Source organism: Gracilinanus agilis, chromosome 2, assembly GCF_016433145.1.
Source record: "Gracilinanus agilis isolate LMUSP501 chromosome 2, AgileGrace, whole genome shotgun sequence".
In the NCBI taxonomy this organism is placed as follows: domain Eukaryota; kingdom Metazoa; phylum Chordata; class Mammalia; order Didelphimorphia; family Didelphidae; genus Gracilinanus; species Gracilinanus agilis.
Window position 1 is genome coordinate 313,985,869 of NC_058131.1, and position 20,189 is coordinate 314,006,057.

Genomic DNA, 20,189 nt, shown 5'->3' on the forward strand with positions numbered 1-20,189 from the left:
CTCACACAAGAAGATCGTGAAGTGGCTAGTCCACTTAACAGACACCCACAGAAAAATGCATACATAAAGCTCAATCTTTATATAGACACACACTGGATTCTTCACACACGCATAGACACTGAGTATTCTTCACAGAAAGAGACACAATCTCAATGCAAGCTCTTCACATGTACACACCAAATGTACTTCATACGCACACTCATATATATACCAAGTTACACCAAGTTCTTGAGACCTTAAGGAAACACTGAAGATTCTTCACAGAGTGTAAAGATCTACTCGTATATCTAATTGTGGAGAACCTTAAGAGTGAGTGAGTGTGTGTGTATCTTTGATCTTTCCCTATGTACTAGTTCCATTCCTGCTGGCTTCAAACATTTCCAAGTCACCCTGACCTTATGAAATTTTCACTGAGATCTTTCATCCCCACCTCAAGCTATCATTTCCTCTTTCTCTTCCCCTTCTCAGCCAAATTCCTGGAAAGAGCTATCCCTCCGTCCCTCCCTCCCTTCCTTTTTCTCTTTCTTTCTCTCTTCTTCTCTTTCTTTCTTTCTTTCNAGGAGCCTTAAAAAATGCTTGAATCAATTAATACATGTACACAGACACCTGTTAGGCTATACCCACATACAAGCATAGGTATATTATGAGATCTTCAGCAAACTTGTGTGTGCAAACATGCATACATTCTTCATACACAGACATAGGTACACTAAGTTCCTCCAACACCTCAACACAGACGAGTTATAGGTTTTCCATACATGGACACACATAATGGGGTTTTTGAATACTGAGACAGGCAAAATTCTAGGAGTTTTTTACTCACACACTTCAAAGTTCTCTAAAAATAGACATATGGGGCTCTTCCTATAGCGAGACAGACACATTGTGAGCCTTTCTCCTTCAAAAAATACCTGGGGTTTCTTCACCAATACATAAGTATATTCTTACACACACACACACACACACACACACACACACACACACACACACACACACACACACACAGAGTCTTCCTCTGTCTATCTCTTTCAATTCTTCAGAGCAGTATATAAATGTCTGAGGTCATATTTGAATTCAGCTCTTCCTGGCTCCAACTCTGGCACTCTCTCCACCATATCACCAACTTGTCCACAGTCACTCTGGCCAACTATCTGGAGGCTCTTCACATAAAGACACTTAAGTTTCTTCATACACACTGACACACTCCAGACATTCTTAACACATGTGAACACTCTTCAAAAAAACATACATAGGGACAGCTGGGTGGCTCAGTGGATAGAGAACCAGGCCTAGAGACGGGAGGTCCTGGGTTCAAACTTAACCTCAAACACTTTCTGGCTATGTCACCCCAAGCAAGTCACTTAACCTCCATTGCCTAGCCCTTACTACCCTTTTGCCTTGGAACCAATACACAGAATTGATTCTAAGATGGTTTAAAAAAAAAAAGGTACACACAGACCCACCTGAGGTTCTTTAAAGCTCACAGACATATGTGGGCTCTTTCTAAATAGAGACACATATCTGTGGCTTCTTCATTCACACAAAAACTCAGACACATATAACAAGTTGTTCTCATACAAAGTTACATAACACATGCTGTTCATATGTACAAACAGTTCTTCATACATTGCATATTACACTGACACAAACATACAGTGATTTCTTCAGATATTGTGGTGAACATCCTATGAGATATCTTGCCACAAACAATGGTTTTATTTTTTTCACATAAACTGACATGCAATGGTTTCTTAACACATGTACACACATCACATACTATTCTTTTTTTTTTTTAAACTTACTTTCTGTCTTAGAAGCAATATTAAGTATTGGTTCCAAGGCAAAAGAGCCATAAAGGCTAGACAACTGAGATTAAATGACTTCCCTGGGGTCACACAACTAGGAAGTTATCTGAGGTCAGATCTAAACCCTGAACCTCCCCTCCCATCTACAGGTCTGGACATCTATCTACTGAGCCATTTAGCTGCCTTCATACACTGTTCTTAAGAACACATACATGCACATTGAGAATGAGAACTCTTCACATGTCTATATACTAAGCATTTCACAAACTTTCATAGACATTTTATGAACAAGACACATAATGGGTTCTTCAAAGAGACAAAGAAATAGACATCAGCACAAACATATACCCAGCAGATTCAGGCAGACACACAAAGGTCTCTCTTCATACACAAAAACACCTAAAGGCATATACCATAGGACCTTCACTCTTACAGACACAAGCTACTGGTTCTTCACAAAGACAACATGTAGTTTTTACACATACACACACACATACACATATACAAACACAGTTCTTTACATAGAAAAATAGCATTCATGGTTCTTCAGACATATTAGGCTTCTTCACACAGACAAAAAATTAATTTTAGTTTTTTCCCTCTACCCACCAACAAACTAGCTTTGTTACACACACAAATACTATAAATTCTTTAGAAACACCCCCTGCACACATGCATTCACGAACATATTGTGGGTTCTTCAAAGCAGAATGATTCACAATGGGTTCTTCACAGATAGACAGACACACTGCAGGTTCTTCAGTGACACAACATATTTTCTTCTGAACACATAGAGAAATAGAAGTTCACAAGAACACAAACTCATGTTTTCTTCACAAAATGAAGGTTCTTTCTCTCTCTCCCTGCCTTCCTCCCTCCTCTCTACTTCTCTCTCTCTCTCTCTCTCTCTCTTTCCCTCTCCCTCTTCCTATTTCTCCTCCTTACACACACAGACACACAGAGGGTTCTTCTCACACTTGTACACTGTGGGTTCTTCACAGACATTCAAGTTATTTGCCCATAGACACACAGTGAGTAGTTTCTTCATACATATACTGACACACAACAGACACACAACCACACAATAGGCTCTTCAGAGTACACTGATTCAGTAGGTCTTTCACAGACATAGATATGGACACACAGTGGGTTCTTTGTGCAAAGACGAAGAAAATGGCACATGTGTTCACATAGAAAAACAAAGACACACATATAATATGCAAATACACATACTTTGCACTGGATTCCTCAGAACATACAGGGACAGATTTACTGTAGGTTTTTCGCATACACAGTAGGTTCTATAAAACACAGAAGTCTTTTACAAAATAGCAAGGGTTCTTAAAAATAGACACAACAGGTACTTAACAACAAACATACATGACATTCTTTAAAACACACACACTGCAGGTTCTTTACAAATGAACATACAATAGGTTCTTCAAAGAACAAATATTGCTCTTTTTCCTGCTGGAATCATGGAGAGCAGGACAAAGAAAAGACGGATAACTGCCCTTTGTCCCAGAACCTCTTCTGAAAAGCCTAACTGAAGACCAAACACCTACAGAAAGTGCTTTAAAAAAGCTTCAAAGATATAAAGTTAAAAGTGCTGAAGTATACATAAGAAATATAGAAATAAAGTTCATTTGGTTAGAATGGTACAAAAAGTTGGTAATTACTATGAACCTAATGAGCCCAAATGAGCTTCTGTGATCTGAACTAGAGATCCATAAACTACCACAGCCTCTACCTCTTCACCATAACTTTTAACTGCACATTTGCTCAAATCAACAAGGTTTGAGGATGCTAAAGACTCTGAACCATCTATTCTATGAGGTTACCCAAACCTCAAGTCTGCGAATGGCCTGATTTACAAATGTGGTTGTGGCAAGATCAGGAAACAGTGAATTACTTTGACTAAAAAAATTGCAATAAAATCTTCTGGTAAATATAGAATAATATTTCTGGAGGATTTGATCCATGAGATGTAAACTGTTGACAAGTACTTCAAAGTTGTCAATGACTTCCTGTAGTCCTTCACATGAGCTCATTATAGGGTGGAATGAAGAAAGAGACACCACATTTTGTGGAAAGTAGAAAAATACTAGTAATGAGGAAGACCAGAAAAACAGGCACATTAGAAAAATGAACTAAATGTGTTTATCCTGATTATTTTTCTAATTTATTAAAGCAATTTAATAAATTATTGTTCTGACCCCATCCTTAGATCTGAAGTTAAGGGCTTAGAGATAAAAATATGAGAGAATAGATTATAAGGATATTTGGTGGCAAGTGGATATAAAAGCTACTAGGACTACATAGGAATTTTGCTGTAGACACTGATGGGGGCTATATCCCACAAAAAGAACATTGATGTTACTGGGTAGAAGTTGCCGTTTCTCTACCTGCAGGGCAGAGTATGTATAGGTAAAAAACATATTTTTTTAGTTCTAGGGAATTTTTTGACAAAGTTATAGATGACACAAATATCCTTGTTATTTAAAAATTGTGATTTGAATAATGGAGTTTTAGATGTATAAAAATCACTAAAACATGGCTTGGAATTTTTTATAGAAACACAGCACATTCTTTAGAGAGACACAAACAAGTTCTACATACACAGACACAGAGTAAATCAATCAACAAGAATTTATTACACACCTACTATGTGCCAGATACTATGCTCAGTCCTAGGGATCTAAAGAAAAGCAAAAATAATGCCTGTCCTCAAGAAGCTACTACAGTCTCATGAAGACAACATATAAATAATTAGTACAGAGAGTAGTTGGAAGGTAACATAGAGGGGAAATGCTCTGGAAAAGAGCCTGATGATAAAGAACTTTAAGTCCCAAAGAAAGGATTTTATATTTGATCCTGAAGTTACTGAGCAGGGTATGATTAGACCTACAGTTGATTTATCAAAATCACTTTGGCAGCTGTGTAAAGGATGGATTGGAGTGGGGAGAAATGAAGAAGGAAGACCAACTAGAAGGCTACTGGCAATAGTTTAAGTGAGAGATCATAAGGGTTGGAGACTCAGGGTGGTGATTGTGAGTGGAGAGAAAAGATTGCACATACCTAAAAGATGTGAAAGCAAAAACAACAAGATTTAGTAACTGATTGTGAACAAGAGTGAGAAGTCAAGCATGACCCCCAAGGCTACAAACCTGAGTGACTAGGATGGCAGTAGTTCCATTAAGAGTAAAAGAAACGTTGGGAAGAGGGGATGGTTCCCAGGGAAAGATACTGAGTTCTGATTTTAGTCATGTTGAATTTGACATTCCTGTCCAGTTTAAATACACAGCTAGTAATGTGGTACTAAAGCTCAGAAGGGATTAGGAGTGGCTATATAGATCCAGGACATACAGATGGGAATCATCTCCATAGAAATGATAACTGAACTCACGGGAGCTTATAAGATCACCAAGTAAGTTAATATAGAGAAAAAGAATAAGAGTCCAAGGACAGGGGATTGGTGGATATATATCCTGTAAAGGGGATGAAGACAAAGATCATCATGAAGATCTAGCAAAAGAGAGGAGCAGAAAGGCAGGCAGTCAAAAGGAGACCCAAGAAAGAGTAGTAGCACTTAAAAAAAGAGGTGGGAGTATGAAGGGGAGGAAATTGATTAACTATGCTAAACTAAATGCTAGGGAGAGAAAGGATGAGGATTACTAAAAAAGCCAATCAATTTTGCAGTTAAGAGATCGACAATCACTTTGGAGAGAGCAGTCTTAGTTGAATTATGGAGTTGGATATTTACACAATGAGGTTATTTTAAAAACAGATACTCTGCAGGTTCTTCAGAACACAAAGATATAGTGCAGGTTTCTCATGCAGATAAGGACTCAGTGGGTCCTTCAGAATACAGAGACATAGTGTGGGTTTTTCACACACAAAGGAACAGAGAAAAGGTTACACACTACAAAGTAACACAGTCTTCAGGACAGAAAAATAACTGATCTTCAGAACACATACCAGGTACTTCACAAACACACCAATATTAGTCAGACTGCATGTTCTTCACAGACACAAAGATTTTCAGAAAACTCTGCAGTTCCTTCCCTCATACACACACAACAAAGGGTTCTTTCTTTACACAGACAAAAACAGGTTCTTCACAAAGACACAATTAAGTTATTCACAGATACATTTTTCACAGAGAGAGACTATAATTTCTTTGGACACAGACTCATTGTAGGTGCTTCATTCACAGAAATAGACACACTATGGGAGACTTACTTTCAGATGTACTGAACAGTTTTTACACACAAATGAGTATAGATTCCACATGCAGGCAGGCACACTGTGGTTCTTTTCATGAGTAAAAAATGGGTTCTTCAGAACAGAAACAGGGCAGACTCTTTAAAACACAGTGACACAAACACAAGACACACACACACACACACACACACACAAAATTATTCTTCAAAACACATACAATGTGGTCTTCAGAGACAGAGACAAAAGAAACATGCAACACAACTATTCCTCAAGCCATACATTAGGTTATTTACAGATACACAAAACACATATAGCTATTCTTCAGAATACTCAGAGAGCGTGTGGTCTTCACAGACATTCATACACCTGCATGTTCTTTACATAGGCACACAGGAATTGACCCACTTCAGGTGCTATAAATACACATATATTGTTCATTCGTTACCTCAAAAAAAAGATGTAATGTCAATTCTTCACAATTATTCATAATGCATCTTCTTCACACAAAAACAAAACATAAATTGGGCTCTTCACACACCCATACACACACACCACAAAAGGACGTCATCAGAATTTTGAGAAAAACTTTTGGTTCTTCACACACAAATATACACAGAGTCAGTTTTTCAAAAAATACAGGCACAGAAGACACACATCAGGTTCTTTGGAGACAGGACACAAGACAAATCCATAGTTATTCTTCAAAACACAAAGATACACAGCACTCTTTTCAGAGCCAGATATACATAGAACACCCTGAGAGCTACACAGTGTTCTTGAGAAACATATAGACCCAGAACAATTTTTTACCCCAATCCAAATTAAGGATTCAGCATAGACCAACCATGTGAAATATTAAAAATATATATACATAAGTCTGACCTAAGAACACCTTGCTCATTAGAATTAGCTTTTGAATACAGATTTAATATCTTCATGATTCGTTGTTTACTGAAATCCTTCATTATATAAATACAAATACTCTAGATTCATGATTTGATTATAAAGATTCTGGGAAAACTGGACAATAATATGGAAGAAATTAAATTTGGACATTGTTCTGCCTTGGAAAAAATACCTAATAACAATTCTAAGACAGAAGGTAAGGGGAAAGGAAAGCAGGAATAAAGGAAGGGAGGAAGAGAAAGGAAGGAAGCAAGCAAGGAAAAGATTGGAAGGAGTGTGGGGAAACAGGCAATTGCAACACTTGTTGCTAGTCCTCTGAACAGGCCCAACCATTCTGGAACATAATTTAGAATCATACACAAAAAGTTATTAAAAAGCATATGCTTTTGACACAGCTACAAAACTACTAGGTGATCAAAGAAATTCAAGAAAGAGGAAAAAGTCCTACATGTACTAAGATATTTATAGCAGAACTTTTTGTGATGGCAAAAATCTGGAAGTTAATGGGGATGTCCATCAACTGGGAAATGGGTGAGCAAAACTGCATGATATATGAATTTAATGTAATACTGTTATACTGTAAGAAATGAAGAAAATTATGATTTCAAAGAGACACATAAATCGAAGCAGAGTGAGGTGAGAAGAATCAGACAAATTCATATAACATCAATATTATGAAAATGAACAATCTTGAAGATTTATATAAATTGATAAAAAATCAGTTCAGAAGAGAACCAGGAGAACTATACAATAACAACAATGTAAAAACAAATCAGTTTGAAATCTAAAAGAATTATGATGAATTCAATGACCATCCACGACTTCAGAAGACTGACAATAAGCATGCTATCCATCTCCTAATGGAGAGGTGATGAACTCAGGGCTGGGGGAGAGGAGGCACAGGGGGAAGACAGAGAGAAAGACAGAGAGAGGGAATTTACTTTGCTTGTTTACGTATAGATTTTGATTTGTGTGTTTTTTCTTCCCAATGGTCTAGAGAGTAGGAGAGAAAAAGATTTGTTATTTAAAAAAATTTAATTTTAAAAAAGGGGTGTTGAACTTATAAACAAAAAGCAGATATTCGTTTTAGAATATCTCTAAAGTGGAAATTTGTTTTGTCAGACTATGTAGTATATATTCAGGGCTTTATTTCTCTGTCTTGTTCGATTTGAGAAGGGCAAATTAATCTAAAAATGTTTGTTAATTGAAAAAATAAAAATTATATTCTATTTTTTTACCTATAAAACATGGCTGGTTCTTCAGAACGCACATACAAACACACAAACAGCTGGTTCTCTAGAACATTGCTGATTCTTCAGAGCATAGACACACAAAATAGCTTCATTGTAGCATGGTAACAGTTGGTTCTCCAGAATATATATACACATATACATACATAAAGACACAGACAACACATAGAACTGGTTCTCCAAAACATACATACAAACATACAGAGCTTGTCTCCATACCCCCTCAGACACCCAGTGGTTTCTTTACAGACAGATGCACACAACAAACAAAGATATATAGTTGGTTCTGTAGAACATACATAAAGGTAGTTATTCAGAACAGAGGCACACAACATCTTTAAAGACACACTGTTTGTTCTTTGTAGCACACACACAGTGGTCTTTCATAGACATGCACTTTGTTCACCCGACTGCAGAGACACAGCAGCTTCTTCACAGACAGGAATATAGACGAGATGTAGGCACACAACTGATTCTTGAGAACATGCACACATAACCCAGAGCACATTCACAAAAAGATACATGAGACACAAACACACAGCTTATTTTCTCCAGTGCACCAGATACACAATGGCTTCTTCACACACACAAACAGGCATGGCTGTTTTTTCAGAACACACGTTCATGTATGTGGTTATTATATATTTATTTATGAGGGAAAGGCCCACACTGTGTCTTTGTGACCTCACCTATATGTATATGTGAATGTCCATTGTTTGTGTTCTATAGGACCTCTGTATATGTCAGTGACTGTAAAGAGCATGTAATGTATATGAAGAACCTGTGCCATACCATACCTATCTTTAAGATGCTTCTGCTCTGTGCATATGTGGGTGAAAAAGCCCACTATGTGTCTCTGTATTCCGAAACTCCATGTTTGTGTTCACATGTGTCTGAATACAGATTGTTCATATATACACAGATTCACAATGAATTCTAAAACACACAAAGACCCAATGAAGGACAACTGAGTTTTTCATATGTAAAAAGAGATGCAGACACACTGCAGCCACAGGCCCATAAGAGGTCCTTCAGAACATACAAACACAAAGCACGTTCTTCACATATGCAAACATAATGAGGTCTCTTTACATCCTCCCACATCTACACAGCAGGATCTGTGGAATATAAAGATATCATGATAATAAAGATAAAATAATAATATAATATTATAAAGATATAATAATATAAATAAACACAGGTTCTTCAAATACACAGAGATTTCTTTACATACAAAGACAACAACAGAGGTATACTTGAGACTTTCAGATCAAAAAGTCCCACTGCAGCTTTTCCCAAACTTTAATAAAGAGACACATGGCAGTTCTTCTGAATGTATAGACATGCAAAAAATTCTTCACAGACACAATATGGGTTCTTAAAAATACACTGATATATACATGGTCTCTTCAACAACAGAGTTTTTCAAACACACACAAACACACACTCTCAACTCAATGCATGGGCTCTTCAGTACAGTACACTCAGTCATGGTGCAGATTTTTCATCCATGGACCCCAGGCATACTATGGGTTGATTCATCACAAATACAAAGCAGAGGTCATAGATAGAAGAGGGGCCCACAGAGTACACAAAAGGCTCTTCAGAACAAACATAAGGACACAATGTGGGGTCATCATGCATATGCAAATATGCAAAAGTTTTTCAGAACAGGTAGATATATAACAGATTTTTCTGACATCCTATGGATGTTTCACTGACAGATACAGACAGACACAAAGACACACAGGATTCCTCACCATCAGAGATACCCTGTGGTTTTTGAGAACACAAAGACATATGTGTAAGCTCTCAATACAAACATAAATGCATATTCTTCAGTGTAGACATCCAACACGCACATTCAGACACACTGTAGGTTCCTGGTGCACAGTCACACTTTGAGTTCTTTATAGAAACAAAAGAAATATCATATCATGAGTTATTCTGAATGCAGAAACACACATTGAATTCTTCATAGAGTCTGGAATTTTTAACCTGAGTCCATGGATTCCAGAAAAAATAAATTTCAAGGTATCTATGAACTTGGATAGAAAAAAATTATATCTCTATTGTCACTAGTTTCTAAGTGAAATTTAATATTTCCTTCATTTAAAAACATTATTTGAGAAAGGTATGGTCCACAGATTTCACCAGACTGCCAAAGAGAACCATGTCACAAAAAAAGTTAATAACATCTGTCAAACAGACATGCCAACACAAACAACTGGTAGATTCCTCCCAGAAAGGCATACCTAGTTATGAATACACTGTGGGTTTTCCAAGAACACACAGACATAAAATATGAGGGTTGTCCAAAGCACAGAAACCCAATTTTGGTTCTCCATACAGGACTGACTTTTTTTTTAAACATATCACAAACATATTGCTGTTCTTCAGAACACAAAGACAGCATACATGACACGGATAAACAATAGGCTTCTTAGAACAGGCAGAAACATTATAATTCTTAGACACATTGCAAGTTCTTCATGAACACAACAGACATACCATGAGTTCTCCATGGACAAACAGACACAATATGGGTTCTTTACCAACAAAGACACACAGCAGATTCTTGAGAAGAAAATTGTGATTTGGGTTCTTCACACAGAGAAACATTTCATGTTCTTCAGAGACTTAATACAGCATCATAGATTCTTCAGAACACACAAACAATGTGGATTCTTTACCAATACATTCACACATCAGGTTCATAACAAAGATAGATATGGTACAAATACTTCATACACATTTCATGCCCTTTACAGTCAGACATTCAGAAGGCTAATTACCAGAACATGCAGAGGGCTCTTCAGAGTATAGAGGTGTGTGGGTCATTCACATATACAGACAGGCACAGAGGGTTAGGTCACAAAGACATGGTATAGATCCTTCCCACATTCACAGATAAACAATGGGTTTTTTAGGGCACAGAAACTAGATTCTTTTCACATACAGAGACATGAAACAGACTCATTAGAACATAAAGACATATAGCAGATACTTAGAACACACAGACTTAAGAAGCTCAAATTCTAATGGAGAAGATAACATGTAAATAATCAGGTAAACAGAAACCCTCCGCACTTAAGAACAAGTATGCCCAGAAAATGGCGTATGTGAAATAGGTCCATTGGACATGAAGACAGTGTGGATTCTTTCTATGAATGGATCCACAATAGGTTCTTCATAATACAAAGACACAATAGGTTCTTCACATACATCAATGGAAATTGAATATTCTTAATTCAGATACACCTGCAAGCTCTTCACAGACAGACACACAGCAGGTTATTTGTTTTTTCATAAGCACAGACACATAAAAGGTTTAATACCTTTTATTAATAATAATAATAACACATCCCCAATATAAAAACACACATCTTTTTTAATCACAGCCACAAACACTGAGTACTTCAAAATACAAAGACACAGTAGGGTTCTTGACATACAGAGATACAAAAAAATCAATCAAAAAACACTAAAGTCCTCCTCACTATATGCAGACTGGGAATACAAAATACAAAAAAAAAGATAAAAATGGTCCCTACCCTTAAGAAGCTCAAATTCTAATGGAGAAGATTACATGTAAATTAATCAGGTAAACAGAAGATACAGAGTATCTGGGATATAATTTCAGAGCAGAAATAATTAATATCTGAAGGAACTGAGAAAGGCCCAGGGCAAACAGTAGAATTTGGATCTTGACTTGAAGTCAGGGAAACTAAAAGGTAGAAGTGAAGACGGAAGGCAATCTAAGAATGAAGAACTGTCAGTTCAAAAGCACTGAGGAGATGGTGGGGACCACGCAAGTAAGAGTGAATAGGCCAGTGTAGCTGGATCAAGAGTATGTGAAGGGAATGCAAATCAAAACAACTCTGAGGTATCACCTCACACCTAGCAGATTGGCTAAAATGACATCAAGGGAGAGTAATGAATGTTGGAGGGAATGTGGCAAAATTGGGACATTAATGCATTGCTGGTGGAGTTGTGAACTGATCCAACCATTCTGGATGGCAATTGGGAACTATGCTCAAAGGGCTTTAAAAGACTGTCTGACTTTTGATCCAGCCATAGCACTGCTTGGATTATACCCCAAAGAGATAATAAGGAAAAAGACCTGTACAAAAATATTTATAGCCGCACTCCTTGTGGTGGTAAAAAATTGGAAAATTAGAGAATGTCCTTCGATTGGGGAATGGCTGAACAAATTGTGGTATCTGTTGGTGATGGAATACTACTGTGCTAAAAGGAATAATGAACTGGAGGAATTCCATTTGAACTGGAATGACCTCCAGGAATTGATGCAGAGTGAAAGGAGCAGAACCAAGAGAACATTGTACAGAGAGATGGATACACTGTGGTAAAATAGAACATAACAGACTTCTCTACCAGCAGCAATGTAAGGATCCAGAGCAAGGCTGAGGGACTTATGAGAAAGAGAACTAGCCATATTCAGAGGAAGAACTGTGGGAGGAAAAACACAGAAGAAAAACAACTGCTTGAATACATGGACTGTTGGGGATATTATTGGGGATGTAGACACTAAAAAATAACTCTAGTCCAACTATCAATAATATGGAATTAGGTCTTGATCATACAAGTAAAATCCAGTGGAATTGTGTGTCGGCTAAGGGGGGGGGGGGCTGGAGGGGTTGGAGGGAGAGAGAAAGAACATGAAATATGTAACTAGGAGAAAATATTTTTAAAAAAGAGTATGTGAAGGGGAGTAAAGTATAAGAAACTATAAAGATACAAAGGGACAAGGTTAAGAAGAATTTTTTTTTAAACCCTTGTACTTCGTTGTATTGTCTCATAGGTGGAAGATTGGTAAGGGTGGGCAATGGGGGTCAAGTGACTTGCCCAGGGTCACACAGCTGGGAAGTGGCTGAGGCCGGGTTTGAACCTAGGACCTCCTGTCTCTAGGCCTGACTCTCACTCCACTGAGCTACCCAGCTGCCCAGGAAGAATTTTTAATGCCAGTTGATTTTATATTTGATATTGGAAATAACAGGGAGCCCCTACTATAGGGAATAGTGTGACATGATCAGGCCCACACTTAAGGAAAATCACTTTGGTATTTGAGTGAAGGCCACACTGGAGTGAGGGAAAGACTTGAGGCAGGAAGACCAATTAGAAAGCTATTACAGGTACTGCCAGGTGGCTCAGGAAAAGAGAGAGCCATGATTAGATAATGGGAAGCCCTGAGTTCAAATTTAGCCTCCGACACTTCCTCGCTGTGTGACCCTAGGCAAGTCATTTAACCCTACTTGCATAGTCCTTACTAGTTTTCTGCCTTGGAACCAATACTTAGTATTGATTCTAAGACAGAAGGTAAGGGAGAAAGAAGGAAAGGAAGGAAGGAAAGAAAGAAAGAAGAAAACTACTGCAGGGGTAGCTAGCAAGCACAGTGGATAGAGTACCACACCTGGGGTCAGAAAGACCTGGGTTCAAATCTAGCCTCAGATACTTTCCAGCTTTGTGACCCTGGGCAAGTCACTTAATCCCAACTGGCTGGCAAAAGGTAAAATTTAAGGAAAAGAAAGCTATTGTAATAATCTAAAGTATAGGTGATGGAGGACTAGACTAAGGTAGTAGCTATCTAAGATGAAAGGGGATATATATGTGAAAAATATTATGAAGATAAAAATGACAAAACTTGGCAACTAACTGGATATATGAAGTAATAAAGAATAAATAGTAAAGGATGACACCAACATTGTCTAGATGTCTAGAGTCTAGATTACTGGGAGGATAATAAGTCTTTTTTCTTGACAATAACAGGGTAGCTGGCAAGAAGTGAGCATTTGGGGAAATAAATTCTATTTTGGGCATGCTGAGTTTGAAAGGATAACCAGTTTGAAATGCCTAAAAGGCAGGTGGTAATGTGGGACTTGAGCTCAGGAGAGAGATTATGGTTAGATATTGAACCCATGAGAGTTTATGAAATCACCTTGACAATATAAAGAAAAAAAGAGAAGTAGCTCAGTTCAGAAACTTGGGGAACACCCACAAGACATAGATAAAGAACCAGCAAGGAGACTGAGAAGGTATAATTGTTTGGACAGGTAGAAGGAAAGCAGGAGAGACAAATGTGACAAAAAACCTTTAAAGAGAGAGAGTATACAGAGGGAGAGGGTGATCAATAGTATCAGAAGTAAAAAAGGATGATTCTTCACAGACACTATAGTCACAAGCAAGCACAAAAAGAGACACACTGCAAATTCCTTAGATACACACATAGATATTGCAGATTCTTTAGCTATACAGTGACACCCTACGAGTTCTTTACAAGAACTTTACATACAGACACACTGTAGGTTCTTCACAGGTACTAAGACATACTATGGGTTCTTGGGTTCTTGACCATAGGAGAGACATAGTCATATATGACAGGATCTTCTCAGACACACAACTAGAAACAAGGGTTCTTCCTAAGCAGAGACAGAGACATACTCTAAGCTCTTCATCAGTACATGTACACAATGAATCCTTTATACACACACACACACACAAACAGCGCAATACTCTAGGTTCTCTGAATGCACAGACACACTAGAGGTTACTTCACTCAGACACACTTGAAATACTTCATTCAGCATTCTGAGGGTTCTTTACCTCACATAAATTGTGACTTCACCCACACCCTTACAACACCCACAATGTGAGTTCTTTACACACAGTCACACAATGGGCTCTTCACATAGATCCTAAGCAAAGTTCTCTTACACCTTATACAGATACACTATTGGTTCCTCATTTAGACACACACACAATATTCACACAGTGAATTCTTCACTCATATGAAACATATATTAACTCTTCAAACAGACACACTCAAAGGGTTCTTCACATATAGACATATACACAGTGGCTACTTTCAAAGAAGGGCTCTTCACACATTTACATATATAAAATTGTCTCTTTTTCACAACACACGTTCTTCACACACAAACATGCTATGAGTTCTTTACAGACCCACAAACTGGAAGAGATATAGTTATACTGTGGGGCTTCTACACAGATGCAATGTGAAGTTTTCCCAAAATAAACATGGACACACATCAGGCTCTTCTAAGAGCGCCAGACATACAGAGACAAAGAGAGGCATTCTGCAGGCTCTTCTCATATGTATACAGCTTCAAAACACAAAAGACACATTACGGGTTCTTCACACACGGATACACACCACACACTGTTCTTAATAAACACACCTACTGACACAGACACACTTTCAGACATACTATGACTTCTCACACAGGTTCTTCACAAACTAGATGGTCTTCATATCTTCGCTCTACAGATCACACTTTGTGGATGTTTGGCACATACACACACACACTATGGGTCTCAACATACACTGACATGCAATCACTGCCAGGGCTCTACATACACACACACACACACACACACACACACACGCACACACGCACACACGCACACGCACACGCACCTAGTGGGAACCTCCCCCCAATTCCCCAGTGGCTTCGCAGAGGAAGCCCGCCCCTCGTCCCGCCCCTGACAGGGGTGGTATTAGCCCTGCTCACAAGCCCAGCCCCCAAGCCCCTCCCGGATTCTCCGAGCTAGGTTTTGGCTGCTGAGAACGGGCCTGGTCACTAAATACCTGGAACTCGGTCCTGGGTCTGGCCTGATCGCCAATAAGTAGCTGGTTCTGGGCCAAAGAATCAATGATGGCGTTGATACTGCGCACGCATCTTCAGGCCCGGCTCGGGAGTGCGCCTGCGCCCAGACAGCCTCAGAACTACAATTCCCAGAAGGACATGGGGAACACCTCCTCTTTTTTTGCCAAGGATTTTAGGAACTGGTCACCAAAAGGCGTATCCAGTTCGCAAACCCAGCTGAGTTCAATTCTTCCCCAGGACCGAGAAGACTAACCCTAAATCTTTACCCACAGCATGGCTGTAATAAGAGCCAGGGTGCCAGAAAAAAGAGCAGCGCCTTGCTATTCTTCAGTGTAACCGCTTTAAGGCGCGGCTCAAATACGTCTTGGAAACCCCTGAACCTGCCCCACTAGTTCTCACCAATTTTCCAGGTTCAAGCTCACTCCTATATTTGCTGGTCCTCTCCATAGAATGCAAATTCCTTGAAGGCAGGAACTTGTTTCTTTGTATCCTTGGCGCTTTGCATAAGTGTTTAATAAATGTTTGCGGAATTCAATTGATTCATTTGGGCTTTCAAAAAATTTCACAGTTTCCTCCTCTGAGATTAGTTTTAAAAATATATAGGATTACTAATTAGAAGGATAAAATATGTTGGGGTGGAGAGGGAACTGGTTTAAAAATGTAGGGAAAAGCTGAAATATTGAGACTTCTTCGAATGGAAAAGTGTTAATGCTGTAGTACCCACGGATAGGATTTGACATTTAACATTGTTATAAATGGCCAGGAAATGAGGAGTGGAATATATAATGAAAAGTCCAAGCCTGCAGCAGCCACTAAATTCTTCTAGATAACAAGATACCACTCCATGGGGAAAAAGTGCAGGAGAATCTTTGGACATTCTGTGAATAGACAAAGAAAAAAGTAGTAGATGAGTTTCACTGCGGATAATTTAACCAGAGGAAAAGAATCATAACTCTATCGATAGGATGATGAGTGTCTCACTCTGCCGTGAACAAGGGGAAAAAACAAGCTATTTGTAGATTGCTTTCTGAAGTCCTTGTACCCAATATATTACCACAATCAAAAAGGTCCAAAAATCCCTGGGCATCTTTAGGTTAAAAAAAAAAAAAAAAAAAGAGGGGTGGGGAGCAAAACAGAAAACATTTTTCTACCTTTGCAAGAATCCATGGTTCACCTGCATCCAGACAACCCTGTGAAGTTCTGTTCAATATAAATCATAACTCATGTATCAGAGCTGGAGAAGTTTCAGAAAATAGGAACTACAGTAATCAAGAGGGTGAGCACTGCAGCTGTATAAACTGATAAACAAATGATTAGAACCTTTACTTGGAAAGATACACGGCAGAGAAGGAGTCATACTAACTTCCACAAAATCATGAAGGCTATGAGAGATTTAATATGAACTTGTTCACCAAGGCTTAGTGGACTAGCTAGCTGGTAAATTCTTTACCAAACTTAAAGTCAGGAAGACCTGCCTTGAACTCTGGCCTCAGGCACTTACTAGCTATGTAACTGAGAAAATCACTTAACTTTTGTATATTTCAGTTCTTTCATCTGTAAAAGGAGGATAATCAAAATGCCTGGTACATAGTAAATGCTGTATAAATGTTAACTATTATTACTATTAACTTATTTCTTTGTAGATGGAGAGAAGTAATTTTCAGACAAACAAAAAAGTATATAGCACCTATTCCCCCCTTCTTAAGAGAGTGAAAATATCTGTATGTTCAAGAATGGCTTAAATAAATATATGGAGGATAGATCCATAATAAGTCATTTTAGAAAACTAGATTATTAGAGCCTTACTGCCTTTAAACATTAAGGACATCCTGTGTTGCCCCTATATTGAATCTTACCCCATTTCCCAATTCTAACATTTTTACTAAAACCACCCCTGAAGGTTATGATAACCTTAAAGTTATGGGGGGGGGGGGGAATCTATTCTCAATAACTTCAATCTTTAGGTTTACTAAAACCTGATTTAATTCTGGTAGAAGAAATGGAGTTTATGAACATCCCTTTCTCTACATACAGGTGGTTATCCCCCTGGTATGAATATAATTACTTAATAGTTTTAAATGTCTTTCCATTTGTTGTTCTACTGTTTCATTGGAGTTTGTATTTTAATTGAAAATATTAAGTTTTTCGGGAACTATCAGCACCATAGACAGGGATAGCAGCACAGTAGATGATAGCAAGTAGCTAGGTCATCACTGAGGGAAAGAACTACTAAACTAAACTACCTCAGCTGAGCTGCATTGCCTCACCATGCAGAACACATCAGAGTTGACACTGCAGAGCACACTTAAGGCAGAGGAAGGACATGTTTGGGTTGCTTTGGCATCTTTATGCATTTTGGAAAGTTTGCAGAAAAAGAATCAAAGCAGATAAACCTTGATAATAATAATAGTAGCATTTATAGAACACTTTAAGATTTATAAAGTGTTTTATATTTGGCATCTCCTTTGATTCTCACAACAACTTTGTTAGATCTTAGTACTTTATAGGTGGGAAAACTCGGGCTAAAAAAAGTTAAGTGACTTCCTCAAGGTAATACAGCTAGTATGTATCTGAGGAAGAATTATGAATCAGGCCTTGATTCAAAGACCAGTACTATATCCACTATGTCACATGCTACATTCCCCATTAGGTGTTTTCTTTTGTCACTTCCATAGTATACAAAAACTAGAAAAGATTCACCAAGCAGTGAGTTTACATATATACATATTCCTTTCCCTACATACCTGGTGTCTATTGATTAGTAGCAAAGCCAGGACCAGAACCAAAGGTTCCTAAGTCATAGTACACTGTTCTTAAAAACAACAACAAAAAAAAAACCCATCCCTACCTTCACCAGATCTACTAGGCTACTAAGTCTGATAAACAAACAAAGAAAAAAAAATATTTTTTAAAAGTCTAACAAAATAATAAAAATAAACTAATTTGATTACAAAGAAAGCTAAATTTCACACTCCCCCATGAATTCATAGAAGAAATAAAGAGAATAAACAGAAAATATTATAAAAAATTATATGACAGCAAATTGGAAATTTAAAAGACCAATATTGATGAATGACTTAAAAAATATAAGATACCTAAGTTAATCATAAAGGAAACAGAGATCTTAACCTAATCTCAGAAAGGGAAATCAAGCAAGTCATAAACTACCAAAGGAAAAAAAAAGTTCAGATGGACTTAAAAAGTAAATGCCATCAAATGTTTTAAAAACTATTAATACTTACACTCTATTACTTGTTTTCAGTGATGGAGAAAGAATGGATTCTAATAAACTCCTTTTATGAGACAAATAGGACTCAATACCCAAACTAATGAGAGATAAAACAGAGAAAGAGAATTTTAGAGTAATCCTACTAATTAATGCAAAATTTAAACTTTTTGCAAAAAGACTACAGAGTAAGATAAAAAACCCTCATAATCAAAATGAATTTGTATTTTAAAAAAAACTAATACATTTAAATGGATCTGTAACCTCATTAATTTAGGAGTTCCCTTAAATGATACAGAGTGCAATCCATATATGACTGCCCATTCTGTGCAGCTCTCATCCACATTCTTCTAAAAGTTTGCCATTGGTCATTGGACAAGATTTCACATTTAGAATACCAGCAGCCAGATTGGAGTTTGTTGATGGTTTGAAAAATGTGGAATTCTGAGCACCATCTGTTTCTTTTCTCAGGGTCATAATCACTATAGGAAAAAAAGGGAGCTGCATAAAAGAGGGCCATTTAAAATTTTTGTTTCATGGGATGCCATGGCCAAAAACACTTCCTTCACAAGGTATCCATCCTATTAGTAATGTGCTTCTCCAATGACAGGTTGAGGGGCAACTAGGTGGCTCACTGTTTAGAGCTAGGCCTGCAGACAGGAGGTGCTGGCCTCAAACACTTCCTAACTGTGACACCCTGGGCAAGTTACCTGACCCTAACTGCCTAACCCTTATTGCTCTTCTGCTTTGGAACTGATACCAAGTATCAATTCTAAGGCAGAAGGTAAGAGTTTTGTTTTTTTTAATAGGTTGGTCCTTAGAAAATAGATTCAGGCTTTTATTAAGGCCATGCTCAAAACCTTTGCAGAGTGGTAGGACTTAACAGTCCTTACCCTACAACAGCATTGCTTTCAGGAATCCAGGGTCATCTCCACTCCATAATTCATGCCACGGTAAGACATCAAAATAGGATGTTGTGGATGTAGCATAATTATATACCTAACTAAACAACTAATTACATGATTATATCAACAGATACAGAAAAAGTTTGTGATAAAATACGTATTTATTGGTTATGTTAAAAACCCATAGAAAGTACGGGCATAGAAGGGCCCTTCTAAGTATTATATGT

General features: G+C 37.8%; 1 protein-coding gene across 1 annotated transcript in view; it reads right to left on the bottom strand.

The window, feature by feature from the left end:
• The window catches only part of LOC123237342 (zinc finger protein 208-like), a 219,607-nt gene that overhangs the window by 17,746 nt on the left and 181,672 nt on the right, over positions 1 to 20,189 (bottom strand). The window contains 1 exon segment of the mRNA XM_044664209.1: positions 15,636 to 15,652. Within this exon segment, the coding sequence (XP_044520144.1) occupies positions 15,636 to 15,652 (17 nt within the window).